At 42.9% G+C, this 26456-nt stretch overlaps 1 protein-coding gene across 1 annotated transcript; it reads right to left on the bottom strand.

Moving 5' to 3' along the window:
* Window positions 1-2083: 2083 nt before the first annotated feature.
* lasp1 (LIM and SH3 protein 1) lies at window positions 2084-26090 on the bottom strand. The gene is made up of 7 exons (XM_047572738.1): window positions 25770-26090; window positions 18411-18505; window positions 13621-13705; window positions 9167-9274; window positions 6861-6933; window positions 5622-5719; window positions 2084-5355 (listed from the first exon to the last, which is right to left on the bottom strand). Exons 1-7 carry the CDS (start codon window positions 25836-25838, stop codon window positions 5182-5184), a joined length of 702 nt encoding a protein of 233 aa, XP_047428694.1. The 5' UTR covers window positions 25839-26090; the 3' UTR covers window positions 2084-5181.
* Between the last annotated feature and the right edge of the window lie 366 nt (window positions 26091-26456).

The following is a 26456-nucleotide window of genomic DNA, read 5'->3' as shown; positions in this document are numbered from 1 at the left end:
TATTATTATTATTGCAGACGGAGCCTTTCACACCGAAGCGTGATGCAAGGGCACAAAAACTCCTCCATTTTCCAACTGAGCTGAAGAAAAGGCGACTGGATTTATTTGAATCATCTTTATTTATTTGACATATTATGTGAAATATTATCTCAGCAAATGATCAGTGCATCATAAAACGTGTCATTATATAACATTACAGGTAATATAAATGAGGTTTGGAGGTATTTCCGACACCGCGCCATTCCTTTTCATGCATTCCTTTTCAACAGAAATTGCTAAGTTCCAAGACATCGGGGCAACAAATGTTGTGCGAGCTTTAACACTGAGTTATTATATGGGGTGTCTCATAAGTCTGGACCAATAGGGATTTCTATTATTGTTTTTTCCTATGGGTCCAGTCTCATAATACACTCTGTACCGACATGATGACCTTTAACCTGGAGGGTAATGTTGAGTGTTAGGAGATACTGACAGCAGCTGAATAAACTAACACTGATACAAACAAGAGAACAAAATTAGATGGTCTGATGATGCTGAAGGACCGGTCAAACATGGCATCTTTTGGGTCAAACTGACTAGTTTCCGATATGTAGCTCACAGCAGTAGTATTAAAAAGGCAGACTCTATTCCTGATTTACACTCCAACATAAAACCCCTCAACCTGCATCTATATGTATGGGGTTCTTGGATTTGTGCAGCAGTAAAAATGCTCCACAGGCACACACAACTCTAGGTACCAAAGAAAACACACTGACTGGGTTGACTGGGAGTGTGGTTTTGTTGGACGATCCTGGCCAGGCTGCACTGACCAACTGAAGGACGAAAGTAAACGATTGAGTGCAAGTGAGAGGAAGCGCGATGGAGGAAAGAGTTTGGCTTCCACTTATTCTTCGTCTGTTTCTCCCTCTCTGCAGGATCCTCATATCCCATCCAAGAGATCTATAGGAGGAACCATCATGGCCTGATCGTGGCGGTTCTCCCTGAAATAGAGAAAGATTAACAAAAATATATAAATAAAACTATATATTCGTAAGGTGCAGGTAGCTATTAGAAGCGCCTATTCCAAAACTATATACAAGTAATCTGCAAGTTAATGACACCACCAGGCAAGATTTACGGTGATTAATGAGGGGAAAATATCATTTCTGTTACAGGAGACAGCCTCTTACCATTGTCCGTGATGGAAGTCGGGGATGCGGGAGAGGAAAACATCCCGTCACGCCCCGTGCACCGACCGACAGCGCCTCCGAGCTGGACGTTTCTCCATCACAGCATGTAAATGATGTAGGAGAGGAAGACGAGGCCCATGATGGCGAAAAACATCAACACCAAGATGTCCACCATGATGGAAGCGCTGTCACAGATGGACGGTGTCGGCGAGAGGAGGACACGCAGCACAAACGGCAGTAGCCCGATCTCCGGCAGGAGATCGGACGAGATCGGAGAAGGTCGGAAATGCACGGAGGAGTTAGCCCCGCCCTCTTGCTCCAAAGCAGGAAGCGAAGTACGAGCTACTGGAGCTCGAGAGTCCACGAGCCCGAGTTTGGGGATTTAGGCAGATTTTTATCATCAAACTGCTAATTATGATCAATGCAAACTTTAAAAAACATACATCTAACATTTTTAGTACCAAAAGAAGTGCGTGCAGAGGGCGATGCACATCCAAGAAAAATGGCGGATATTTTAGAGGCTAATCTCAGAGGGACTATTCCCCCACAAACAAAGGCTCCATTAACTGATCTTTTTCCACTTAAACACACTAGTGTGTCCAGCTAATAAATTACTAATATTTAAGATGGAGCTGGATTTAAAATCATGTATATAAAATGTTTGCCATCATCCATTTCAATAGGTCCCTCAGATGAATAGAATAAATAAAACCACCACACTTATGTTCCAAACGGTTCCTGTACCACTACAATATATCATCAAACATGTTTATTTGAGCTCAAACCTCCATCAACTCATTGAAACCAAAAATTCCGGGTATGGTTTTGTCATAAGTGTACTTCCTGATCCACGAACGTTGACATACAATGACCCCAGGAGTCGACAGGATACATGTCAAGAAAACAAACAGCAGTCTGAGAAAAAAATGACATTTTTATTGAATCTGCAGAATCATAAGTACAATTTGAAGTGCTGTAACAGGGCAACAGGAGATGATATCAGGTCCTTAATCTGAGTGTATTCTGAGCAGTGAATACATGTGTATGTCAATATGCATATGGTATCTTTATTTTTTTTTTATTGAAAAAATAACAAAATTATATCAAAAACAAAACAATTTAAGATGGAATGCAAAAAACTGGTCTGAACGCTAAACCTGCAACTGTGGATTATATGATTTCACTCTGCAAAGTCTACAGTATATAACCAGCGTCATAGAAGCAGGGAATGATTCATCAGAAGCACGGGAGCCGACGATGAAGGAAAAGAGGGGTTGCAGTAGGAGGATGGACAGGATACTAGAAGGAAACTGAATGGAAGCAGGGTCGTGATATGACTCTACGGTTCAGTAGTGATGGCAGAGCAGAGGGGCGATATTTGGCGCAGAGAGGTTAACTCTTAACATCCAGGTCAGACAAACATCTTGCCCACACTTAGATTTGACTTTGCCTTTACAAATCCATCCTAAGCCACACTATAACAAAACTGGTTGTCTAGAGTCTTTTTTTTTTTTTTAAATCCAGACAAAATCCTGACAAAATCAACACCCTTGAGATACAAGGAAGTTTAGACGCAATCTGCAGAAGTTATGGAGTCCGCTAGCTTTGTTATTAAATTAAATCTGAGCAAACGACATCATAAGTCAGGAACGAGAATCACCTACTCCAAGGCAACCCACCAACTCTTCAGTTTACCCAAGAGAAACACACAGCACTAAACGGCTTTCCTTTCCTGTTGTCAACTAGAAGTTGATGCAAAATGCAGGCAAAAAATCCTGTACTGTATGTTCATTTTGCCAATCTATAAACATGTGTTTTTCACCAGCACTGAAATAATTCATCTTTTAATTTTATTTTTAATTAAAGTTCGACACCAACTTGCACCAAACCGGACTTTTCAATCACCACCTTCTATAATTTCACCTCCCCTCCCCCAGATTCACAACAAATATGAACCTCTTTCACTTGCAGGCAAGCCACTTCCCAGAGCACCATGACCTGTAAAAACATTTCTCCTAACTTACCTTTATGATACAATTGTACAATGTCATCTAGCTACATAGTCAAGAGCCGTGTTTTATTCGATAAAGCTGAAAGGTTTTGCCCCACCTAAAAACGCAGCGCCCTGATCGCTCGCGTCTGCGACGGTCACAGTGCATCACAGGAGAATGAAACAGCAAGAGAGGGGGAAGGGGGTGTATGGTCAGGGGCCGGTTACTGTATTTACACCACGGACAAATGTTTTCTGTTAAACAGAAATACTGTATCAAGACAAGAAGAATGGTACAGCATTTCTATAAAATAACCAGCAACATCATGCTTGATTTTGTCTTTATGTTCCGAAATCATCAGCTTATGAATTTTACAGGCCAGGTGATATGGTTGACACTGGCAGATGGTCCAAATGCGCCCGCTTTAATGGATGTTTAAACAACCACACTGTCTTTCATGCGCGCTCACAATGCCGTTCTGTAACACTTTTCAGAAGCTGCTCAATAATTAAACAGCATAAGACAGATCAACCGCCAGGCAGCTCTCTCCCCAAACTGCAAGTTAATTAATCCCACCACTGATCTAATACTGCGACTGCACAGTTCTACAGGAATTCAATTGTCTTGGTTCACAAATTGAGTTGCTGGTTTGTTTATTTCATACACTTTGAAAACACAATAACAAGGAAAGCAAAGGAAGAACAGCAAGAGAAAAATGACATTTACCACAGCCAAGGATTCAACAAGTTCTCTCACATTAAATGGAAGTAAAGATTGGAATGATCTCTCACGAAACAGTGGAATACACTTAAAATAAAGATTCACAATATAGAGTTGTGCTTGGCCTTCTTCTCATAAAAATGTGTTTTCTCTAATGGTGATTTTTTGTAGCACAGGGGAAGAACGGTCCTGTTCCTATCTCCTTTTTGCAAGTAGTTTGAGCTCGATCACCATATCTTTGTGAGTCTATCAGGATTGAAGGCATTCAGGCTGCAAAACATAACAGGAATAATGGTGTATATATTGTACAGGCACACCAGCTGAGGTGGTGGTGGTGTATTCAGTGTGGCTGCAAGAGATAGACTGATAATGTCCCCTAACTTGTCCCTGATCCCTCCTGTATCCAAGATGCCTGAGGAGGGCAATGACAGGAGGTACTCTTCAGTTAGGCTACGATTCCAGTTTCACAACAATAACCACAAAGCAGTGCTGAACACGAGGGTGCCTACTTCAGCAGAAATCAGCGAGATGTGTGTCCATCTATAAATATATTAAAAACCTCTCTGTTAAGACTGATAACTGGCTGATTGAAGCAACAGCAACAGGGTTAGAGGTTAAAGGAATGTACACAAGTCAAAAATATTCAAGCTTACTTCTGATAGACTGAGATTCTACACTGTGTTTCCAGTCAGGCCAATTTCAAGCTGCAAAATTAAAGAAAGAAAAAAAAAACAGGCCTAGAAAGATGTCACACTCAACCACACTCCAAGAGTCTTCACAGAAAAATGTCTGCAGTGTTGAGCGACTTGTGGGGACTTATTTTTTTTTCAAATATTTTTTTTTTCTTTATTTTTGCAAGATGTTGTGTCAGGATTGTTAAGTGCTAGAGCTAGGATGGAGGTGTGCGACACGGCATGACCCCTGACATACTGCGATGAACTGTGAGTTTATCTTTTAAGACTTGCACCAGGGTGGAGCCAAGATGGGGAAAGAGACAAAGAGGACGTCCGGACAGGGACGGGCGTCAGCGCAGACGGACAGACAGAGAAGCAGGCAGACGGACAGAGAAGGACAGACAGATAGATAGATGGTTCTGTGGTTGCAGAACAGTGAGAGCAGAGCAGGGATGCAGAAGGAAGGGGGTTCAGGGTCTCACAGGACAGATTAAGGAACAAGAGTAAAATTAAGAGAAAGCGGCATTAAGATGAGATGGCACTGGGCTTTTCCTTTCCTTCTTTCCCTCCCTTTCTCTACCTACTCCTCTTTTTTTCTCTCCCTCTTTTTTTCACCCCCCCCCTCACTCAGATGGCCTCCACGTAGTTAGCAGGCAGCATTCCCTGCTGGCCGGTGCGTTCCACGCGGCCGTACATCCAGCCCTCGTCAATCTGCTGCACGTCTACGATCACATCTCCGTCCATGAAGGACACCTCGTCTTCATCGGCAGCAGAGTAGTCGTACACTGCTCTGTATCGCTTCTGTCGACAAAAAAATAACAAGAAGCGCTTCAGTTAGTTCCCAGAACAGCTGCTGTAGTTACTGTCTGCAAAAAAGCAGAAATTATCTTTGCAACATTTTGCACGTGGCTGTTGCTAAACTCATTACACTGTTTAAATGCATCCGAAACTGTCTGAATATGTTTTTTTTTTTTTTTTTGCGATAGAAAATTAAATTTAACTAATTCTTTTCTGGTATGGGAGTCAAATAAAATTTAGCACAAGCGTCAGGACAGCAGAGGACTTACCCCAGCACTGGGAGGTGGAGCGGCAGCTGCCTGGCGCACAGGTTCAGCAGCAGGCTCATAGTGGTAGTTCTGGGAGGCAGCAGGGGGCTGGTAAGCTCCTGATAAAACAAGAAGCGGAGCAAATTAGCAAATTTCGTAACAGCAGACTCACCGTAAATACACAGGAATTCACTGTGGGAGCAAGCTATAGATCTGCGTCCTTGCATTTTCAACACACAGAGCATGACCATGAAAATTCCAGGTGCGTCAATGCCCATCTGCATGTCAACATGAACTCTTCCAGAGAGTGAAGAATTTAAAAATATGGCAAGCCAAGACCTGCAGGGAATGGCTTTCAGTTTCCCGGTTACGCAACCTTCTAAACAATGCTTTCCTGTGTAAAGGTGCAAATCCTGCAAAATACAAACAGTAGGCTGACTAGTCACACTAAGCTGTACGTTTCAACAGCCTATCTAATCATTTATCAGATTTTCATTAGTTCAAAGCTGCTGGACCTCAGAAATGCTCGGGTTGCGCAATAAATAACTGGAAATTCATTAAACGTCAGAGTCGGGCAGTCACGATTGAGAAATACCATAATTTCTGTGGAAATGCAGAGTTTTACAAATGAATGGATGTAAGGCAGAGAAAGGGGTCAGTAAACAAGTTCCAACTAAAATCCCTGAGAGATGTGGCGAGGAAACATGCAGCCTGTTAGGCTCATACAGACTGTAGAGCCAAGCACAGACAAGTCAAGAAACTCGGGCCCTGTTCAGACATGGTTATTTGAATGCGGCTCTTGAGTAATCTGGTTGCCAGGGGCCAAACTGAGATAAGATCCTAAAGGCTGGTTAAAGACGCTTGTGGAGATGCATTTTATTTTCAGGTGTGGCCACGGGTACTTAAAGCTGGTTACATATGACCAGATTACTCCAGATACGTGTTAAAACCAATGTTTGAACAGAGCCTTAGTTCATCTGCTTTATCAGGAATATATTTATGAGGCTTTTCCCATAGCAATGTTGATTTTACTTATGTGTATGAAGACTCATCCAAGTCATGGTATAGCTATGTCCTTTTGTTTTATTAATTATGTTTTGGGAATTTGGATGATCATTTAGTATTAAAAGTTTCTGGAATTTCTGATGGCTCTTCCTACTATACGTTTCTATCAGTCACTGTCAGTATTTATGTTTAGAATTCAAGATATCTGTTGAAAAGTGAGAAGTCGGTCAAATTGTTTGAGTGTGTGTAGAATACCTTGGTTGCCTGGCGGATGAAGTGGGCCCTCTCCTCCCACCTTCCTCTTCTCAAAGTCCTCATGGTACTTAATCTGTAATAGAGAAAAAAAAATAGTGTAAGTGTATGTTCATAATTTAAGATGGAGCTTCCAATGTGCCTGTTCAGTTCTCTTTTCAGGACGATGTCAGTGCATGCAGTTCATCTTCTAACCACCAGGGGTCTCTCCCTCGCTAGAGCTTCCCTGTGTTTGTGGCGATAGGTGGGGCGCCTTATGTGCAGCGAAGGCTCGGGAAGCAGCCTGACGCTGAGGGGAAATGACATCTCAGCCGCCGGAAGTAGAATGAGCTCAGAGTTGCATAGCAACCCTTGCTGACACACCAGGAAGAACAGGTGAAGCGGAAAGAAAAAGGGAACTAATAAGAAGAAGCTTGAGTTTCTAAGGCCAAGAATAAGGCAGCTAGATTCAGGAAACATTAAGAATAAGAGCAGGATGGGAGGAGTCTAATGACTAAGCACGGTAAATGTAACTTTCAAGATTGAAAGTGATACTAAACCAAATTCAACTTGAAATTTGCCTAAAAGCTGTAAGTCATACACTGAGGTGTCCAAAAAAAAAAAAAAAAATCAGCACAACTATAATTTCAGTGTGAGGTGACTTGACTTCATCAACCTGCAACCTCTGCAGCCACTGTGACAAAGGCGGCGTTCAGTATCACAACATGAAAGAGGCCACACACTAATGAAACTAAAACCGAGTCAGTGCTCTATGACTGCATTTAATAACCCGCTGCCCTCATTACCAGGCTGATAACAGACTGACTCACGGGGCCTTGGTCAAGATTTACAACCACGATTCTGTCCCTGCTTAGACCCAGGCTCAAAGGACCCACTGTGCTGGCGGCGTCAGTGAGGAGTGTATTCACGGCCTGGATGGGATGACGGAGTGTTTGTGCAAGGACAGTGAAGCGAGTGACTGGGGGAACACAGTGGCTATTCTCAAGTGCAATATGCTGAGTGAGAGTGTGTGAGGGAGATTATTTAGGTTTGTTTTGAAGGGGCAGGTTGAACAGATGGTGTGTGTGGATTTACAGGAAGTGCCAAGGCTGCTGCTGAACTAACCACTCTCTGTCGTTGCTAGCTAGCAAGTAGGTGACAGGAAATGGAGAAGAAAAAATACACACACACATGCAACACATGCGGTACATACATAGATATATATACATAGCAAACCGGTTTTCTTTGATTAGCATTCATCTGGAGTGGCTCCCTCATAATTGGCTGTGAATGACGCACTGATTGCAAGCAGATGTCTTGTTTCAGTTGCGACTAAAAACACTTCATGACGTGAATCCATCACTTCACATGTTATCTTGATGTGGGCTGCATATGTGCACCCGTAAATACATGTAAAGTATGTGTTTCTTTCCATGTCTTGCACATTTCCTTGATCTCAGACATGCAAAGATCTTTCATCCCATGAAAGCAGTAATTATCCATCACCCTCCACACTAATTATGCCATTAGCGAGGCCAGTGCAGAGCTGGTTACGTATAATCATGTTATGTTTTGAGTGTGAGTTTTCGCATGGAAATAAAAGCCTTTACTGCTGACTTAAGCAGGTTGAAGGCACAAAGTAAACAAGGCAACGCATTTCCACGGCGCTGTCCTGTATTTACAGAGAAATGGCAAATCAATACTAGGAGCCGAGGGACAGAGGAGGAGAGTGGAGGAGAATGGACCATGCGCAAAGAGATTTGAGGAGAATTACATTATTATAAATGAGGAGCCGTGAGAGCAGAGGAAGTCCAGCGTTTACTAATGACAGTGACTAAGTAGTAGGATGGAAAAATAAAAATAATAATAAGAAAAAAATTAAATCTTAATCTGGTAAAGCTCTCTGGTGTTTGCGATAGAGGTGGGGAAAGTAATTACAAAATGCATTAGAAAATGATTAAATCTTTACAAAAGCAGAAATCCCTTGTTCTTCCAGTTTCCACTTGTGACTTCTATTAAACCTTTAAAACAGATTTATCAGTGTTTGGCCAAGTTATCACCAAGCAGGCAGTAATTCTTAACATATCAAAGAGCATTTTCCAGCATGCCTCATGTAAACAGATTATTATCGACCAGAAATATGGTCAATTTTGGCAAAAGGATTAAAGTCAACGAGAGAAACTAATCAACTGAGACCAGCCTGGCTTCATACCACGCTGCCAAGGGGCAATCAACACTAGAGGAGCTCCGGACGTTCGTTGTGCTTCTCCATTAAGACAGAACAGGTAGTATGAGGGGTAATTTTTTGCGGGTGCGTTGCTGTGACTCACATTGCTGATTTGGTCCTGTGTTTTCTTCATTCTTTGCAGCTCTGGCGTGTCTGCGACCACGCTGAAACCCTTCCCTTTATTCTTCTCGAAATCCTCCCTGTAGAGAACCTGCGCAGCAAACAGGAGAAACACAAGCACGTGTGAGTTACATTATACGCTCAGGCGAACTGTTTCAATGCAATTGTTCGAGTGAACAAGGAAAATCCAACAAATACAGAGGAAATGATTATTATAGAAGCCCTAACCTGGTAGCTTTCAGCATTTATGGGCTACTCATTCATGTTTATGTGATATACATTCATAGTTATTTTACTTCAACAATGCTCCTCACCATTACTTTCAAACTTAAAGGCAGCTGTTCTCAGTTTGGTAAATGTGTCAGTGATACCGTGCTCAACTGTGGCCTAATAAAATACTTGTATGGCAGGTTTTATTGCAGTGTCACAGTCTTAGAGGATCTGACATAATGTACACTATAAATGTAACCTCTAGTTAAATTAAGACTCTGCTTGTGTTTTGTGTTTTCTTGTCTGAAAATATCCACACAACTATAATCACTTAATATCAATTTTACTGCTTTGGACTAGTTAGATTTGCCACTACAACAACTTGGTCGTGACCTTCTCTGCACAGCTTAGACACCTAAGCCAGAAAGATTTGTAGCTGAAACAATTGGTATTAAGCGTGGCTGGGATAAACCATGCGTGTGCTCTGTGTGCAAGCAAAGAAAGGTTGGCCCTGTGTTTATTGCTTAGTCTATTGTGGTGACGTTCACTTCCTGTTTGCTTGGGAGTGAAGCCCTTGCATACAGGACGTGGGAGTAACCATATATGGTCAAAATGAGAGGTAGTGTGTGTGTGTGTGTGTGTGTGTGTGTGTGTGTGTGTGTGTGTGTGTGTGTGTGTGTGTGTGTGTGTGTGTGTGTGTTTCCAGTCTTCCACCCTATTCTGACCCTAAGGGCAGAGGAGGAAGCGTCCAACCCACACCATGTCAGAAGAGCACCAGAAACTCACAATATAGGCCACAGGGCAGCTCTGCCTCGCTGTTGCCCTGTGGCTAATCTTGAGCACTCAAAACCCACAACCATGTGTACCACTTTGAAACCCTGAAACCGGAAGACAGGTGCACGTTTTATTTTTAAAAGTCAAACGGCTACACATTCTGGTTTCTCTCCATCCGATCTTCTCAGCACATGAATACACATTGTGATTCCACCTTTCCACAATGAAATCTCGTTCTTGCCTCCATGGTGACTGCACTCATTTCATACACTCCTCTCAGAATGGGGCCTGCCAGCCTGCCCGCCTGTCTGCACAGTCCATTGCCAGGAAACAAAGCTCAGTCACTGCATCCTCCCAGACATCCACATAATGTCTGACACCCTGTACAGAGTGCTGACCAATCCTCCCCTCATCTGCTGACGTCTTGCCATGACAAAGCCACACAAGTGGGATTCACGGCTAACGCCTATGCGCCACACTTATACGTCTTCTACACCTTCTATCAACCCTGAAAAAAAAAAACGTCAGCTGAGAAATTCAGAGAAAACTACAACCAATCTTTATTCCGTGGGAAATTATACATAGCTCTCAAGGAGTCACGATGAAGATTAATGTGGTGGTGGCCCATCTTTGTCCTTCGTTCTTGCTCCACTCCACTTAGCCTTCATTTGATCCTCCCTTTCCTTTTACTTCTCAAGCCCATTTCCTTTGTCTTTTGGGGTCTATGGAACAGCTTCTTCTCCTTCAATCAAAACCCTGCTTTCTTTCCACTTTCTTTCGGTGCTGCTTTTTTTTTTCATTCATAGTTTACTCCTGTAAGAGCAACACATAGCCATCCCATAGAGTTCAAACTTTCCTTATTATAATCTTCTATTTGCATTCCTCTAGCTTTCCTGTCACTGGGGACTTCACATTTCACTTTTATCTCTTCCTCTTTCTCCTCCCTCTTTCTGTGTTAGTGCCTTCCCATTTCCTTTTTTTTTTTTTTAACTTGCCTCGTTGCTCTCGTTCTCCTCCTCCCCGATTCCTTCTCTCAAGCTTCTTTATTGCTCTCCTTCCCTGTCTTGTTTCTTTCTGTTTCCCTCCACAAAGTCTTGTAATGAGGTGTGACAAACCTCTACCCTGCTACCATAGCAATAGGGTTCCCGTGGCAACGCAGCAGCGATGGTGGCGAGCTTTTAGACACCGTCAACTTTCTTACTCTGACACAGAAGCATTTGAAAACTGCATGACTCAGTAGTTCGAAAACTATTAACTACATGCATGTGAAAAGTCGCAATTACAGTTTCTCAGTAACAAACAAAAGCAAACAAAGGCAAATGTAAGGAGGTTATTTAAAATGCAAATTTAAAATGCAAATTTTAAATAGAGTGGATTCCAGGAATTGGTAGTCTAGTGAACCTGCAGCACAATCAGCAACTTCCCATCAGTTTTTTATGTATTTATTTTTTCTGAATTCAGAAAAGCTAATGAGCTAATGAGACATCTTTGCCAAGAACCGTTTCAGCTAAGAGGGGAACTTTTTAATCATGAATCACTATAAATAAATCTACTTCCGTTAAAAGCTTTGGGTATTTTTTTTTTTTTTTTGGTGTGTGAAATCATAGTTTCCTGTTTTATGCGATATCACATCACTGCTAAAGAGAAGGAAAAACTGTTCTCTATTAATAATCACTCTTTACTATTGCACAGAAATCTCTTTAGCGCTGCACCACGATAAACCACGAGTTAAACGACTGTCTCTTAGTATATGTTTGAGTGTTTGTTTGTGTGTGTGTGTGGGGGAGGAGGGGGCTGTTTGGATGTACAATCCATGTAGAAAAACACCATCTGTCCCTCACCCCCCCAGTTATCCCCCTTCCCATATGACCACTTTCTCTGGCCCTATACTCCACCAAACCAAGCACCCCAGCCTCATCTGTAGTGTTTGACATCCACATTCAGATGACATATGTTCTTTGATAAGCTCTGTCTCTTCTCTGTACAACACTCTGTTCTCCACTACATGCTGAGCAAACAAGCGTCTCCCCAGCCGTTACCTGTACATCAATTTCTTTCTTCTGTAACTGTCTACCACAGTTTTAACGGACTGGCCGTAAGTAAGGCCGCGCTGAACACTTTTTGTGCATATCTGCAAAAACAAATGTGCCTCCAAAGTGTTTTTCTCTGTGGTAGCTTTCGTTACACATTCATAGACAACTTCCTAGAGCACTAAGGAACACACAGCAGACATTCATAGCTTGATTAACAGAAGTGAAACCTCTCAACAGCCGTTAAGTCCGATGACCGCCTGCCACATGTGTGCCACCAAATATAATTCCATATTACACCTGCTCGGGATGTGATTTGTCGTCCATTATTTAACCGCCGGCAGTCAAGCCGAACAGCGTCAAAAGTCTCCCGGTGCAAGGATGTCTCATTATTAAGGCAATAACACATGGCCCAGTTCAGAGGGATATTTTGGTCACTGAAGTTTTTTTTTTTTTTTTTTTTTTTTTAAAAATCAGAATGTATTTCGGTCTTTGTAATTTTAGCTCCTGCAGGAACAGTTGTAGTAGTGTACTCTGTGCTTACAAACTACACCTAACTGGTGAATAAAGCGATTGCTCTTAAAATGAGAAAATTTCAGTATTAAAATGTGAAGCAACAAATATGAAAAAGAATAGTGCATCAGTGGAGGTTTACACAGTAGTGTACAGAATACTCGTACGAAAGGCACAATATTTATAGAGCTACAACCATGTTTGTAATCATCTTAAGATCGCACATAAAATTCACACATTAATACTGGAGGAAATATCAGCGGTTTTAACAAGATGCTTTTTTACTAGGTGTGTATCTCTAGAGAACTGTATTCTATACAGGACACTGTGGAATTAGTCAGCAAAAAAGTCCACTAAAATCATACTGTGATCTACAAGAAAGGAAAAGGACATTTCTTCTTCCCGTGAACAGACTCAAACATAGTCAAGCATATGACTACAGAAAATCATTTATCCTAACTAAAATGGTAACTTTTCAGGCCAATTTAATCATAATAATCCTTTTTTTTTAATTAAACTGATTAAAGAAAACTGCATTTTGTGCACCCAAAACTTATTGGGTAATGTCCTACCTGGCGTTTCCATTCTGTATTATATTCATAGCGTCTTTCTAATATTAGATTTGTCATGCCATTGCTATTCCCAGCGTCAAGTCTGGCTCTGTCTGTTGTGAATCAATTTCATGCCTGACTTCTCAGGCCCACTTAAACGTAAGTCTGATTGCGTTATCTGAAAGTTTTTTCTCCCAAACTGACTGTTAGGATTAACTACAGTGGGACTTATCAAATTAAGCATGCATGTTTTACTGTATCCTTCGTGGAAAACTGCCAAGGAATGAAACTGCGCGTGTCACAGTTGGAGTTCGGTTCAGTGACGAAGACTGAGGGTGGGCACTGGTACAAGGGTTTACCTGGCTTTGCATCTTGCTCTGCTGTTTGAGGCGGAGGTTCTCTGGAGTATCAGCCACACAGGTGAAGTTTGTCTTGGGGTAGTGTCTGTAAAACAAACACAAAGACCAGCTGAGATTGTAAATACAAGCAGAGGAAGATGGCAGCTTCCATTTAGGCTCTCACTGTGACGCTCAAGCCTAGACTCTTTCAGAAAATAACAGCATAACTCAAGCAGTGTGCAGTCTGTGGCCCCACTGTGGAGGCATTTGTCATTCAAGGTGGTCCTGAGGTTGAGTTAGGAGCCCCTGTAGACAAAAAGCATGTCAGTATAACACACAGTGCTCTGTCAGTGAGAGCCAAGGTAGTCTGAACGGGAGGAAGTGTGAGCAGGGGCTGTGTGTGTGTGGGGGGGGGATGAGAGCGTCAAGGTTGCAGAGTTTGGAGGCAAGCCATAGCAGGTGTGGAAAAAGCTTCGCAAGTTTACAAAACACAGACCCATACATAGGCATACGCTCACACCCATGGGCAGAGGCCAGTGGGGGATAACAGGAAGAGGAACAGCGCGTAACAGACACAGCAAAGGGGTCAAAGAGACAGTGGGTGAGTGTGAATGATGTCATGGGCAGCTCCCTTCAGCAGAGTGCGAAGACGAGTCTTTTATCTGACTAGACTCTGGGAAACTCATTGACAGCCTCGCATCCACATCCACCCAAACTCCTACCGCTCAGAAGAAAATGCCAATGTCTGTTGTTCCTCTGAAACAAATACAACAAGTATAAATATACTCCACTACGCATAAACACACGATTTCCTTCCAGACATGCAGCACACCGAGCATTATCCAAAAGCCATTCATCAAACCGTTATTGATTTCTTAAGCTGCTATCAGTGGTTAGTGGTTAGTGTTTTTATACACTAGAGGCTTCTTCTGGGCAAAAGTGGCCGTCAAGTCCGTAAGTGATGGTGCCTGCCAGTTCAGGGTGGTCCTTAAGGCACAAACACACATGGCACAAGTCCAGCAGGAGAAGAAGGGCCCTAACAACTTATCTAATGGCTCTTATAGGCTGCGGCTCCCAGCCTGCCTCAGGGCCTTGGGTGGCCTAAAAAAAAATCTTTAACCACCATCCATGCCTCTGGGTAACCCATTTAGGCAATATGTTTACTGTTTGCTTGACAACATGGTAATAAACTTAATTTGCATTGGTTGGGATGTAATTGTAGGGCTGAGGCTCAACGACTGTACATTAAGTACAAGTATTAAAACCTACATGTGCTGCTCTAACAAAGCCTTGGGATAATTTTAAAAAGCAGGAAGTGGAAAAAATCAATGTGTTTAGATCTGAACAGGAGCAGATGCTGACAGCTATAATAATATAAGCAGGTCTGTGCACGCTCAAACTGGTCTTTTCAAACTGCTAGTGCTGGCTTTCCTGAAGCGACACGTACCAGAACCATTCAGATGTGGTGGTTTGCTACGTTGGCAGATAAAGCTGGGCGAGCCAACCTGACAATGCAAATGACAGTCCGCTCTCATTGTCGTGCGATATCTCATCACAGAAGCAAAAGGACGGTTCTCTACAAACACAGCAGTTTTCAATTGTATGTCACATACGAGTGACCCTTGCAACCACGGAGCGCAAACATCCATAACCATCTGTTACATCTTAAGTAAAGAGGCAGAGCAGGGCTTTTAAGGTCTGTATGCGGTTATGTAATGCTCTCTGTTTCATTCATCCTAAGAGTCATACCATTCATAGCCAAATATTTTTGAGAATCCTTGTTTTTTGAAGCAGTAGGTTAATGAATTAAGAATGCAAGCGTATAATTGACTCAGATTTGGCATCTTATCCAAAATTACTACCATCAATGTTGCTATTGTAATGCATTTATTTTAGGAATATGTCCCTGATCCTGAACCTAGGAGCTTAATAATATCTGATCATTTTTCTCTGGAGTAGGGTGTGTCTGGTTTGTGGTGTAAAACGCTTCATGGATTGACACTGTGCCTAAAATCCCCTCCTCGGCTAAAGCGGAGGGTGTATGCAGCGTGAGCACACATGATCACAATCAGTGTCTGCGCTGTTAAGAGAGTTTACGTCTTCTTCAGTGCCTCTTTAGAAACTGTCGTCGCACTTCAGGGTCAGTAAATCGCTATCTAAACAGATAGAAGCCAGTGAGATCTCGTAATGTGCGTCTGTGCGTGCAACCATGCTTGTGTTTCCGTGCCCGTTTGAGGCTCCGAGTGAGTCAAGAACACTCGTCTATCTGACAGGCTGTATAACAAGGTAATAAGTCGCAGACAGGAGAGGACAACACATGCACAAATGCTGAAGGAGTGATCAAAATGGAGGGGAGGGACGACTGGAGGATTCGGACGTGTGCAATCACACACACACACACACACACAGTCGCACACGCACACACGAGCTGCCTACTGTGCAGGAGAGGAGCCCTGTTTGCATAGTGGGACCGGGAGATGTTGTGGCCAGCTTGACCCTGTGAGACCTGAAAAGGTTGTAATGCATCATTCAGGAGGAGAGTTACATCTACATGTACGTAGCAAAATGTGGAAAGCTGGAAAAAAACACACACAGTTATGATTGGTAGTAAGAGCGGTCAGTTTTCCGCATGTGAAAAGATGACAGCAAACCTCACTTTAACACCCCCTAAAAGAGACACATATTAGCAGTCATTGGATGTCAACATTAAATCAAGACATGTGCGACAAGTTGTAAAAAGTAAACGGACTGATGTTAAGATTCATATGAGAGCATCAGTCATGAAGGCGACGTCCCACCTTTGTTTCCCAAAGGCCCAAGGGAAATCTTTCTCTTATCTGCCCATACAAAATGTCCCAAGACCCCTGGCGACTGTAGCATGTAAGCAGGGAAAGGGTTCTCATGGAAAAGGGTTGGTGGGAACACAGAAAGAAAAAAACAACGCCTATATCAATTACTAAGGACAAATAGAGAGGAGTAACGATCAGTAGTTATCCCACAGAAGGTAGCCTGCATTCCTTTCCTGAAGCAGGACGATCCCGCTGATGATGTTTACTTAAACGAGGCTTGTTTTAAACAAACGGAAAGAGACATAATAAACAGGCTCTGAAGGGCCTTTCTCCCTCGAGGAGAAGACATCGGAAAACGGGTTTCGGGACAAAAAAGCCACTTTAATTTCCGGTGGAAAAAACGATGAAGGTGGGACGACACCTGCTGTAGCTGGTTAACACCCAGGTCTGAATGTGAACATGAAAACTTAAAACTTTAAAATTAACATCTTATCACCTTGGAATAGGTGCTTTCACTTATGACGTGTGTTCAGATGTCTGTCTGTGCCGAGGCCACACACAGGTATGCTGAGAATTTGCCCTTAGTCACCTGAACTTGTGCTCTCACAATGATTTTTTTTTAAGCGGTTGTACTGACCTGGCGGGTGTTGAGTAAGTGTAAGGGAGAGTCAGAGGTGTCAATTAAATACAGCATCTGATAAAAACTGTGTGGGTGCACCATGAGCATAGAGCTCTAGTTATAGCTAACAATGCATCTGCGATGCAAATGTAGCCCTTACACGTAGACAAACACTAAGCCAAGCACACAGGTAACTGTTCTCTCTAGGAAAAGCACAGGTACAAGTGACAAAATGAATGGAGGGTGGCAACGTGTGTGGCACAGCTTACTGGGACACTTGAAGCCATTGTTTGTATTATTAGCAACAGCTGTGGTTTCCTATAATGATAAAAAAAAAAAAAAAGTCTTTTTCGCGCCACATGCTCTGGCCCACATGTGAACTGGGTCACCTCCAGAAAAGTATTTGTTGTTACGGAGCGCGCAGAAGTAATTCGCAATTACATGGAGGTTTTGTTGATCAGATCCAGCGGTTAATCATTTTTATTTTGCTTTCTTGTGGCAAACTGCAGCCTTTCACGCGGCAAGAAATATTGTGTTTGACTCTGCTTCACGAATACAGAAAGACAGAAAAGCTCCGGATAACTTGTAGATTTGGTTAACAAAAACAACGCAGTAGCCAACTTTGGATAAATACATTATTGTTTTGGATTATAACTGACTCGAATGTAAACTCTTGCGACAAAGCAAGGAAATGCGGATGCTTAATCCAGACACATAACCAAGCCAAGTAACAGCGGATTTATAAATAACCATGTTAATGACAAACTTGCACACCGAATTCCTGCTGATGTTGAAAAAAAACAAAGAAAAAAAAAACAATGCTAGCATGATGACTACATTTACTTCGCAGGAAATAAAATGTCTGTTCAGCAAAAAGAGCTTGTTGGAACATGAAACGACGGCTTTTCTTTGCATTCCCCCCTCAGAACATGTGCTCGCTCTCCAACCCTCACAAACACACACGGGAGAAGAGGGTCTTTCTGAGTAATGAGACGGGGGGATTCCACGGATTCCTGATGAGCCTTTAGTGTGCGAGCATGTGCTGAAGCGTGAGTGGACATGCTAGTCTTCAGTGTCGGCCCGTGTCACTGTAGAGGAACTTCAGGAATTTCCTTTGTTGATGCCCCCCCTTTCCCACTGAGGAGGAGAAGGGAGGGAGGCACTTTCCCACACCACATACAGGCCTTTTCTCTCTGAGGGGGGAGCTGGAATAGTCGCAGATAAACAGCAGAGGAGGGAGAGAGGGGCCGTAGTTGGGTTGCAACATGCATACTCACACACAATTAGAGAGTCCTATTTGAGGCTGTGGAGAGATTATACACTGCTGTCTTTGAGAGGAAAATGGAACCACTTGAAGACGAGCTCACTGACATACACAGAATGATGACTTGGGGACAACTTACGCATTGCAGTATGGTCTCTTCTCAAAGCCTTTGTAATTCTTCATGTTTAGAGTCATTTTGCAGACCTCGCAGCTGAAGCATCCTTTATGCCAATACTGTCAGAAAGAGAGAGGAAATAACACGTTAATCAATAATTAGAACAACATATTCAAGAAGAACTAGTTTATATTCTGTGGCTTTTCACAGGGAAATGACTCTGGATGCAGAAAGGAGGGGTGAAAAAAAAAAGACAGCGACTGTTAGGATGGTGTAAAATAAAAGTGAAGCAATGCAGTTTGTGTATTTCTGCGCTGAACAGTTACAGAGACTTCCCCTTTGCCTGCAAACCGTACGGTTACTATTCAGAAGTTGATTGGTTAAGCTGCACTGGTGCGAGCGGGAAAGAAGGGCTGTAAAGTTTGTGACTGATGTGTCTTTGTTTTGACCATGAATCTTCACAACTTTACTACTAACTTTATGATCACAGGCGAGACCGTCTTTTCTGCAACAAATGTGAAAGTTGTTTTAGTTTTCTACATACACATCATACAAATCATACAACAGCGGCCCTGAAGAGGCTACGCTTTTTTTTTTAAGGCCCTTCTCTGACCTTCCTACTGTCAGTCCATTCATCTCTGCATGATCCCGTAGCTCCAGTATCCATCTTCATATCAGACTCTATCTCCTTCAACACCCTTTCTCCCTTCCTCCCACCCTCACCCTCCTTTTCCTTCACTCTCCTGGCACTGGGCTGATCTGCGGCCTGAGGGTTCAAAGAGGGACTGAGCGAGGGTGGATTGGAGAAAACCGAAAGGAGGGAGGAAACATGAAAGCAGGGATCTGGAGAAAGCAAGAGGAAGAGCGCGAGCAAGGGAGGGGTGGGCGGGTGAAGGAAAGCGCCAGAGAGTGAAGCAACGATCTGGCTGCTCCGGCTCTCATCAAGGGAAGGGAGGGAGGAGCGCAAAGACACACAGAGAGAAAGAAAGAATGGGAGGAAAGGAAAGAGGGAGTCCTTATTAACATGGCCTCGGGGCACTCTGCCATCCCTCTCATTCTTTCACCCACTCTTTATCACTTTCTTCAGCAAATGCCCACACACAAAACACTAATCTTCCAAACAAAAAGCTCACAGAAGACGATTCAAAACAGGAACACGTGAAAGTACAAAAACGCTTTCTAAATGTTTCAGTCAAACACTCATGCACAATGACAATTTGGTTCCACCACATGATCTTCTCAGGATAAAAGGTGGGTATTACTGACAGAAATATCCGTCATTCCCTGCATGAGGCGACTGAGTTGATAATGCAGCATGTGTTACAGGCTTGATACACAGCTGCCAATAAATCACCAGGATGTTGGAGTACACAGACTGTGGAAGCTTTAAAACAACAAGCACAATGAATGAAACATGACTAAGAGCTTCAGACGTTATCAAAACATCTAAATATGGCTTCAGGTTGGTGTTGAGAACAGCTCTGACTGTTGTGGTTGGATGTGACAGACCACCCATGGTGATATCAAGCAAGTGTATGTGTGACATGGATGTAGCTGTGGCCAAGCAATGTTGTACTAAGGCATTCAAAAGAAGCTGTGATCCACGGCCAAACACACTGGGCCAAGCCTTCGAATGCTAACTCCTTATCCCACTGCGGCCCAGTTGGGGCCTGAGGGAGATGCAGATGGCCACATCGTGTTCCTCTCTTCGCCGCTGTCCCTCTTCATTATTCTGACTGGAACGGCAATAGCGAACCCCTTTACCAACAAGGCAGATTCCATTTCCTGTAGCCTCAGCTGATTCGCCGCTGTGGTGGCTGCCATTTCTCATGGATTCTGTCTGGTTCATCTACTTATAATGCAGCAGACCACCATTACAGTCCATCGTTGTAATTCCTCCTCATTTCCAAATCTGTAACAATGGTATACCTGGGATAACCTACCACCATGTATTCCAAATAGAGAAGTGCTGACGCGAAAGCCGAAAAGTCAGGTAAGTTTTCAAGGTGAGCATGGACTTTGCGAGTCTCGTCGTTCCAGAATAAATATTGACATGAGTCCATTCCAGAAAACAAAGCCTCTGAAGTTAACTGTTTAGCACACTACTCAGCCTTACCCAACTTGCTAACCCACATTCCACCACCAGCCATGCTCGACCTTTCAAACTGAAATATTTCTTGAAGTGAAACTCTAAATAGCACCTAGGTCTATACACTGACAAAACATTAGGATACAATCAAAAACATTTGAAGCTTGATACTGCCCATTTCCAGTATGATGGGAAAAAATTCTTAATATTCAGACTGAATGGCTCATTGACGTGTTTTTTATGTTTTCTTGTTAAGAAACGGTTGCATCTTGCCACAGATACATTCAAATGTGCACACAGGTCAAATGTATTTGCATGTTTTCACTGGAAACACCCTTGAGATGCATTCTGATGATAGTCATGAAACAGCAATTGATCTCAACTGAACTTAGGCATTGGGAATACATTAAGTCCCAGTATATTAGGTCTAACGCTAAGACAAATTGATTCTAGTGGGAAAGGAAGGCTCAAACAGAAAAGCGGGGGCGTGACACATCCCAAATGTGTGTTAGAAAGGCCATCCAGCAGTCCAGCAGCCTAGTCCAACTCCAGGAAAACGTGGCTTTTTGGTGCCAAGGCAGGATCTGGCAGTCAGCTGGAAAATGAGGACACTGCAGAGATGCAGCCCTAGAAATTAAACACCCATAAAAAAACTGCTCTGATTCTCTGCATCAGTGCAGCTCAAGGGCACATGTGTATACATGCCTATATGCGTGTGTGAATAACCATGCAACTGTACAAGTATGTAGGTTATAGATCTCAGTGCATGATGTATGTGTGTCAGCAAGGATCCAAGGCTCCAGCTAAGAGCAAAAATGCTCAGTCAGCCTTACAGTTCCCTCTTGGTGAGAACCAAATACAAATGGGTCCGGACAAAACCCCTGCAGCTATATGGGAGGCAAACATAACTTCAGACTCCATGAATGCATATAAAAAGGTCTGACTTGAACCATTCCCTTACATAGTGATTACAGACTAATACGAGACAACTAAAAGTCTAGCTTACAGCATTGCAAGCTGCAAGCTTGTTGTGTCAACCACTTCCTATGTCATTCTTAGCATTAAAGCTAAAGAAAGCAAATTACTCACTTGCTTTGGTCCAATAACCATAGCAACGCATTAACCAAACCATAGCCACAGCCTTCGAGTACAGTATCTGATTGGAAACAATGGTTTAATGCCTACCTAAGTGACTGACAGAAGACAAGTTTGCATGGTTGGTGCCATTTTTGATTCCACTTGAGAACTTCTGATGATATCATGTTAAATTTAGACAAAAAATAATCATCACCACAAACTAGAAAGCACGGTTAATGAATTCACACGGTCCAGTAATCACCACATTAAGCATCAGAGGAATTCAGCACCTTACAACACTGAATGACATCTCCTGGGACCCTGATAAACTCTTGGTTAGATCAGTAGTAATTAACTTAAGTCTAAACAACTTTGTGTGTTAGGATTTTCATGGCCGAGTAGACAGTGCAGTTTGAAATATGGTGTGATGGTACATTGACTCCAATAATGGCTATATAAAACCCGAAATACACAAACCCACATATGTGCACACACACACACACACACTCGGCTAATACAGCAGCTCTGGAAGTGTCAAAGATTATTCGTGCAGAAGAAAATACATGCCTAAAGACAAAGTGCCTACATCTGGCTGGTGCTAAGAGAGGAAACTACACTCATTATTGCATGCTGGTTACTTATTCACCTACATGATGCCATTATTTTTCATCCAACCACAGAACTTCATAACGGCATAAACCATACGTATAACAAAATCTCTGATCGTGTTACAATGTTACGTTTTCTGGCTTGCAGAGGGTAAAACGGTCTGTGTCAAGTTACTTGCAGTTTTGAGTCAACACCTCAGGTGCAGCTTTGTGACCATGACTCATCAAAGGGAGGTGACTGGGGGTAGTTACACAGATTCCTCGCCTCTTGTGGCATTTGGACAACGTGAATCAGCTCTCAGAATAATCTTTCTAAATATAGACAAAGGCGGTAGACAAATTCCTCAAAAACTGAATTCAGGAGTTAGGTGTTCACATACTTAAATGCTGACATATGGACAACAGTCAAGTCAGAACCACTGTGTGGTGTAGTGGTTATTGCGGAATCCCTGCAATTATATAAAACTGAACTATGACATTTATTCATTACATGTAGCAGACTGCATATAAGGGTGGAGTCCATCACATAATAAACACAGTAAAGATTGTACAGAGCTGAACTTTAACCCCCCTTTTTCCAGCAATTTCCTGGGACTGAGGAGGAGCAGCACAATTGAGGTTTACATCCTAACAACCAGAAATCCTACCAAGCAGCCAAATAACAGAGCAACCAAACAGTTGGGTGACAATAAAAACACACACAAGGTACAGCTGTGACAGATATAGTGTAGAACTAAAAATCCTCAGATACATCAGCATGTTTGGTAAGTCCCGTATGGAAATTTGAGAATTTGTGAACCAAGAAGTGTGAGCATCTTGTTTCTTATCTACTCCACTAAATGGTTACGGCCTTAACACTTTGGTAAAATGGTCAAATGCTTCCCTGCAGATGATTATTTTCAGTATCACATCAGGAAATAAAGCAAGATAGCAGAATCCTTGAAACACAATACTTTTTCTTGTCCGTCTTCTCATACATATTGATTTTGTCCAAATGATTCTTCTGGCTTTCTTTTCTGCCAACGGCCTGATTTGTTTATGGCATGAGTGAGGCTACTTACCTGGTGCCACGCTGGAGATATGTCATTGCATAAAATTTACATCTGATGGGCCTCGTCTGACGATTATTCAAACAAAAGGCTTTGATATTATTAACATATTCATGAGTCAAAAGCCCAAACTTCAGAGCCAGGAGCTATGTTTGGTTTTCATACTCTCTAAAAAAGATGAGCTGTCGAGACATAATTACAAGTCACTCAGACACATCTGAAATACTACATTTGCTGAAACAGTATTAGGTTTGGAACCCATTCAAATATTAATAAAGCTCCTCAAATATGTAGGAGGACAGCGTGTCTTCACCTGCAGGTAGCAACAGGCTCTGTAATAGTCCTGTAAAATGGTAATACTAGGTACCCTGAAACTCCAGCAGAGTAAAGCTTAACCACTCTACACACTGTCAATTTCTCTTTTGAAAACACACACTTCCTGAGTGCATAAAATGGCTACTAATCCTATAGTGACACCCACATTTAATTATACACCTTCAGAGGATGTAGATTAACTAAATGTATCTGACTCGTTTTACTGGTATGTTTGCATATTACACAAATAAAAACACTTCCTTGTAACACGTCTCGTTGGCTGCGCTTCAACAGATGTCCTCCACTCAAGCTACAAAAAAGCTACTCTCACAGATACAAGCTCGAAACTTGAGCCCTGTAAGCGTTTTAAGCACTGAAAGGAAGCCAAATAAGACGACAGAACGGTTACCAACGAGAGCTTCAACCAAAATTCACTTCCTGTCTTTACGTGCGCTCGGCTGCCCGCTCCTTTTGTTGGGCCCAGCCCTGCTATACTGGAATGCAGCTGACAGGCGAACAAGCCTCTGTTCAAACCCTCTCCGAAGAGGGACATTATAGATACAGACGGTCAGGTAAAGGAATTCGTCAGTGGCTATGAATACTAATGAAGCATTACTAGCAAAAACCTCAGCTCCCTTGCTTTCACCCGAGCTAACCTGGTTAGCACACACAAAAATGCAATGCAGCCTCGGCCGCTTCAAACAAACAAGAATGGCAATGTGTGCTTCCCACAGGGAAGGAAAAGGGGAGGTTGTGTTTGGCGTGGCTGAAGGGCTGAGAGCTGATGCAGAGTGGCAGCAAAGACAGACAGCAGGCTACCCTCCTGCATTCGGTTCAGAGCAGGGAGAGATGGCACAGCAGGCCTCTGACAGAGCACGTTTTATGGGAGTGTCTGTCTGCTGGAATGCACTTGTGCTTCAAGCCAGATTCCAGAGCAAATGCAGACTGTACTTGTGGCAATTTGATTCCCCTTAATACCAGCCTTCCGACACACCAACATAACTTGCAATAAGAGGTCTAATATGACTTGCAATATGGGGCTGCTCGGATCGCTTGTGCACCGAGAACGGTTCTGAGGCAGATCAATTTCATTTCAGAGCACTCTGAGAAAACATTTATCACATGCAACAGACGAGAAACGCATCCAGTCAGGAGCTGATGTTACTTCGGACAGAGTGCTTTGTGTGCTCTTTCTCCACCTTCCTCATCTGTCAACCCCAACAGATAAACTCGCCTCAACAGGGATTGATCTCCTACAGCCTTTCAGACGTCCATTAGACAAATTATCTACTTGCCCCAAGCCCTGCTTTGGTTAAAAAAAAAAAAAAAATCACAAACAAATATTTCTATAAATAGGCCACCCATATAAGTGAATTAAGAGTGTTTTATCTCGTTTCAAACTCAACTGATTTTGTTACATGTACTGTTCTGCACATTCTGACCACCTTTACCGCCTCAAAGCTAGGAAGGGAAAGAGGAACAAGAAGTGCAGCGCTAATGTGAACTCCAGTTGTTGCTCCCGTGTGAATTAGTGACCTCGATAGAGTCACTACAGGTGAAATTGATGAGATTACCACCTTGGCTGAGATTAGACGTGTGCTCTGCCTGAAAACCAAACGAGCCTGCTCGACTAATCATTCCTGACTTGGATTAGTCCGTGAACTGGACACAGACACGTCCAATTCACTCCACGCTGTCTTGAACGGGATTGGAAACGAAAAAGCCGCCTTTCTAACGATCAAATGGTACCCGAGAAGTTCTATAACACTCGGCATTTTAAACAAAAAAGTTAACTACAGAGGATGTGTTTAAAAAATTATCCATCAGTTCCCCTCAGAACAGTGGTGACCAAAGTGGAGCCGGGCCCAGGCCAGGCTCGACAGAAGGAAGCTCTGTGAAACGCTGGTTTAAGGCACATAAATATCATGGCCTTAAGTCGACGTCTTGAGGAAAAATACAGTCTTTTTGGTGTGTAAAATAAGCCCTTTATTAAAAACATAAGATGCTATTTCGTTTTTGGTCCACCTTGTCGTGCCACCGCCTTCCAGACGTTAGCTAGCTGTTAGCTCGCTTAGCTGGCGGAGTACCTGTCCTCCTGGTGCGTTCAATTCATTCACAAAAATACGTCAAAGGTGTAGTTTTAGGAGAGCCAAAATACATCCAGCCACGGCTCAAAACCAGGAAACCTCATTAGCGCTATTTTAAAGTAGGGGAGTGCACAGGAAGACGTTTTTTATACCCTTACCTTGTCCAGACAATTCACTTTTTCCGTGGGGTAAACGACTAGATTACATCTGCCACACAACGGATTCATGTTGGAGGAATGCTCTTCTAGCGAGTTAGCACGGAAACCGCCGACGATACTGCTTGGAGCTATTTGCTGTCGAGTAATCACTTGAAAAACTAGCTATAGAGTACGAATATGTTCAGTAGCCGGCCAACACTAATCGAATTGTATGTAGCAAATCCAGGAGGTTGTTGTTGTCGTTGTAGCCGCACAGCTGGCTGTCAGTCCACTAACCAGACACGGAAAGCGCGATCCCGCCTCCCCCCTCTTCCCTCAACTGCGCGTGTCCGTCCAGAAAGGGAAGAGGTAGTGTGGGAGGTTCAGTTTTTTTTTTGTTTTTTTTTAAACGTGAAATAAATATTTAGTTCTTATTTAGAACGAGGAACTGTGACAGTTGTATACGTTGGACACATTTATCCAGTTATTCGAAATGAGGCACTCTAATCTCTGTTTAGTTCTGTGACGAAGTCCAATCGACGCCTGTGCATGTGCACATCCAGCATGTCTGTCCTCGCTCCATCTGTGCTTGCATAGCAAACCCGTGCGATCATCTTTATTGCTGCAGGTTTTTGGGTCTTCACCAATCCAGTGTTCCCAAATCACATTTTTACACATCTGCCACGTTCACTACATGTCCTAGTTCGT

This window comes from Mugil cephalus, chromosome 20, assembly GCF_022458985.1.
Source record: "Mugil cephalus isolate CIBA_MC_2020 chromosome 20, CIBA_Mcephalus_1.1, whole genome shotgun sequence".
Classification (NCBI taxonomy): Eukaryota; Metazoa; Chordata; class Actinopteri; order Mugiliformes; family Mugilidae; genus Mugil; species Mugil cephalus.
Note: the sequence above shows the minus strand (reverse complement) of the source record. Positions and strands in the feature narration are given on the sequence as shown.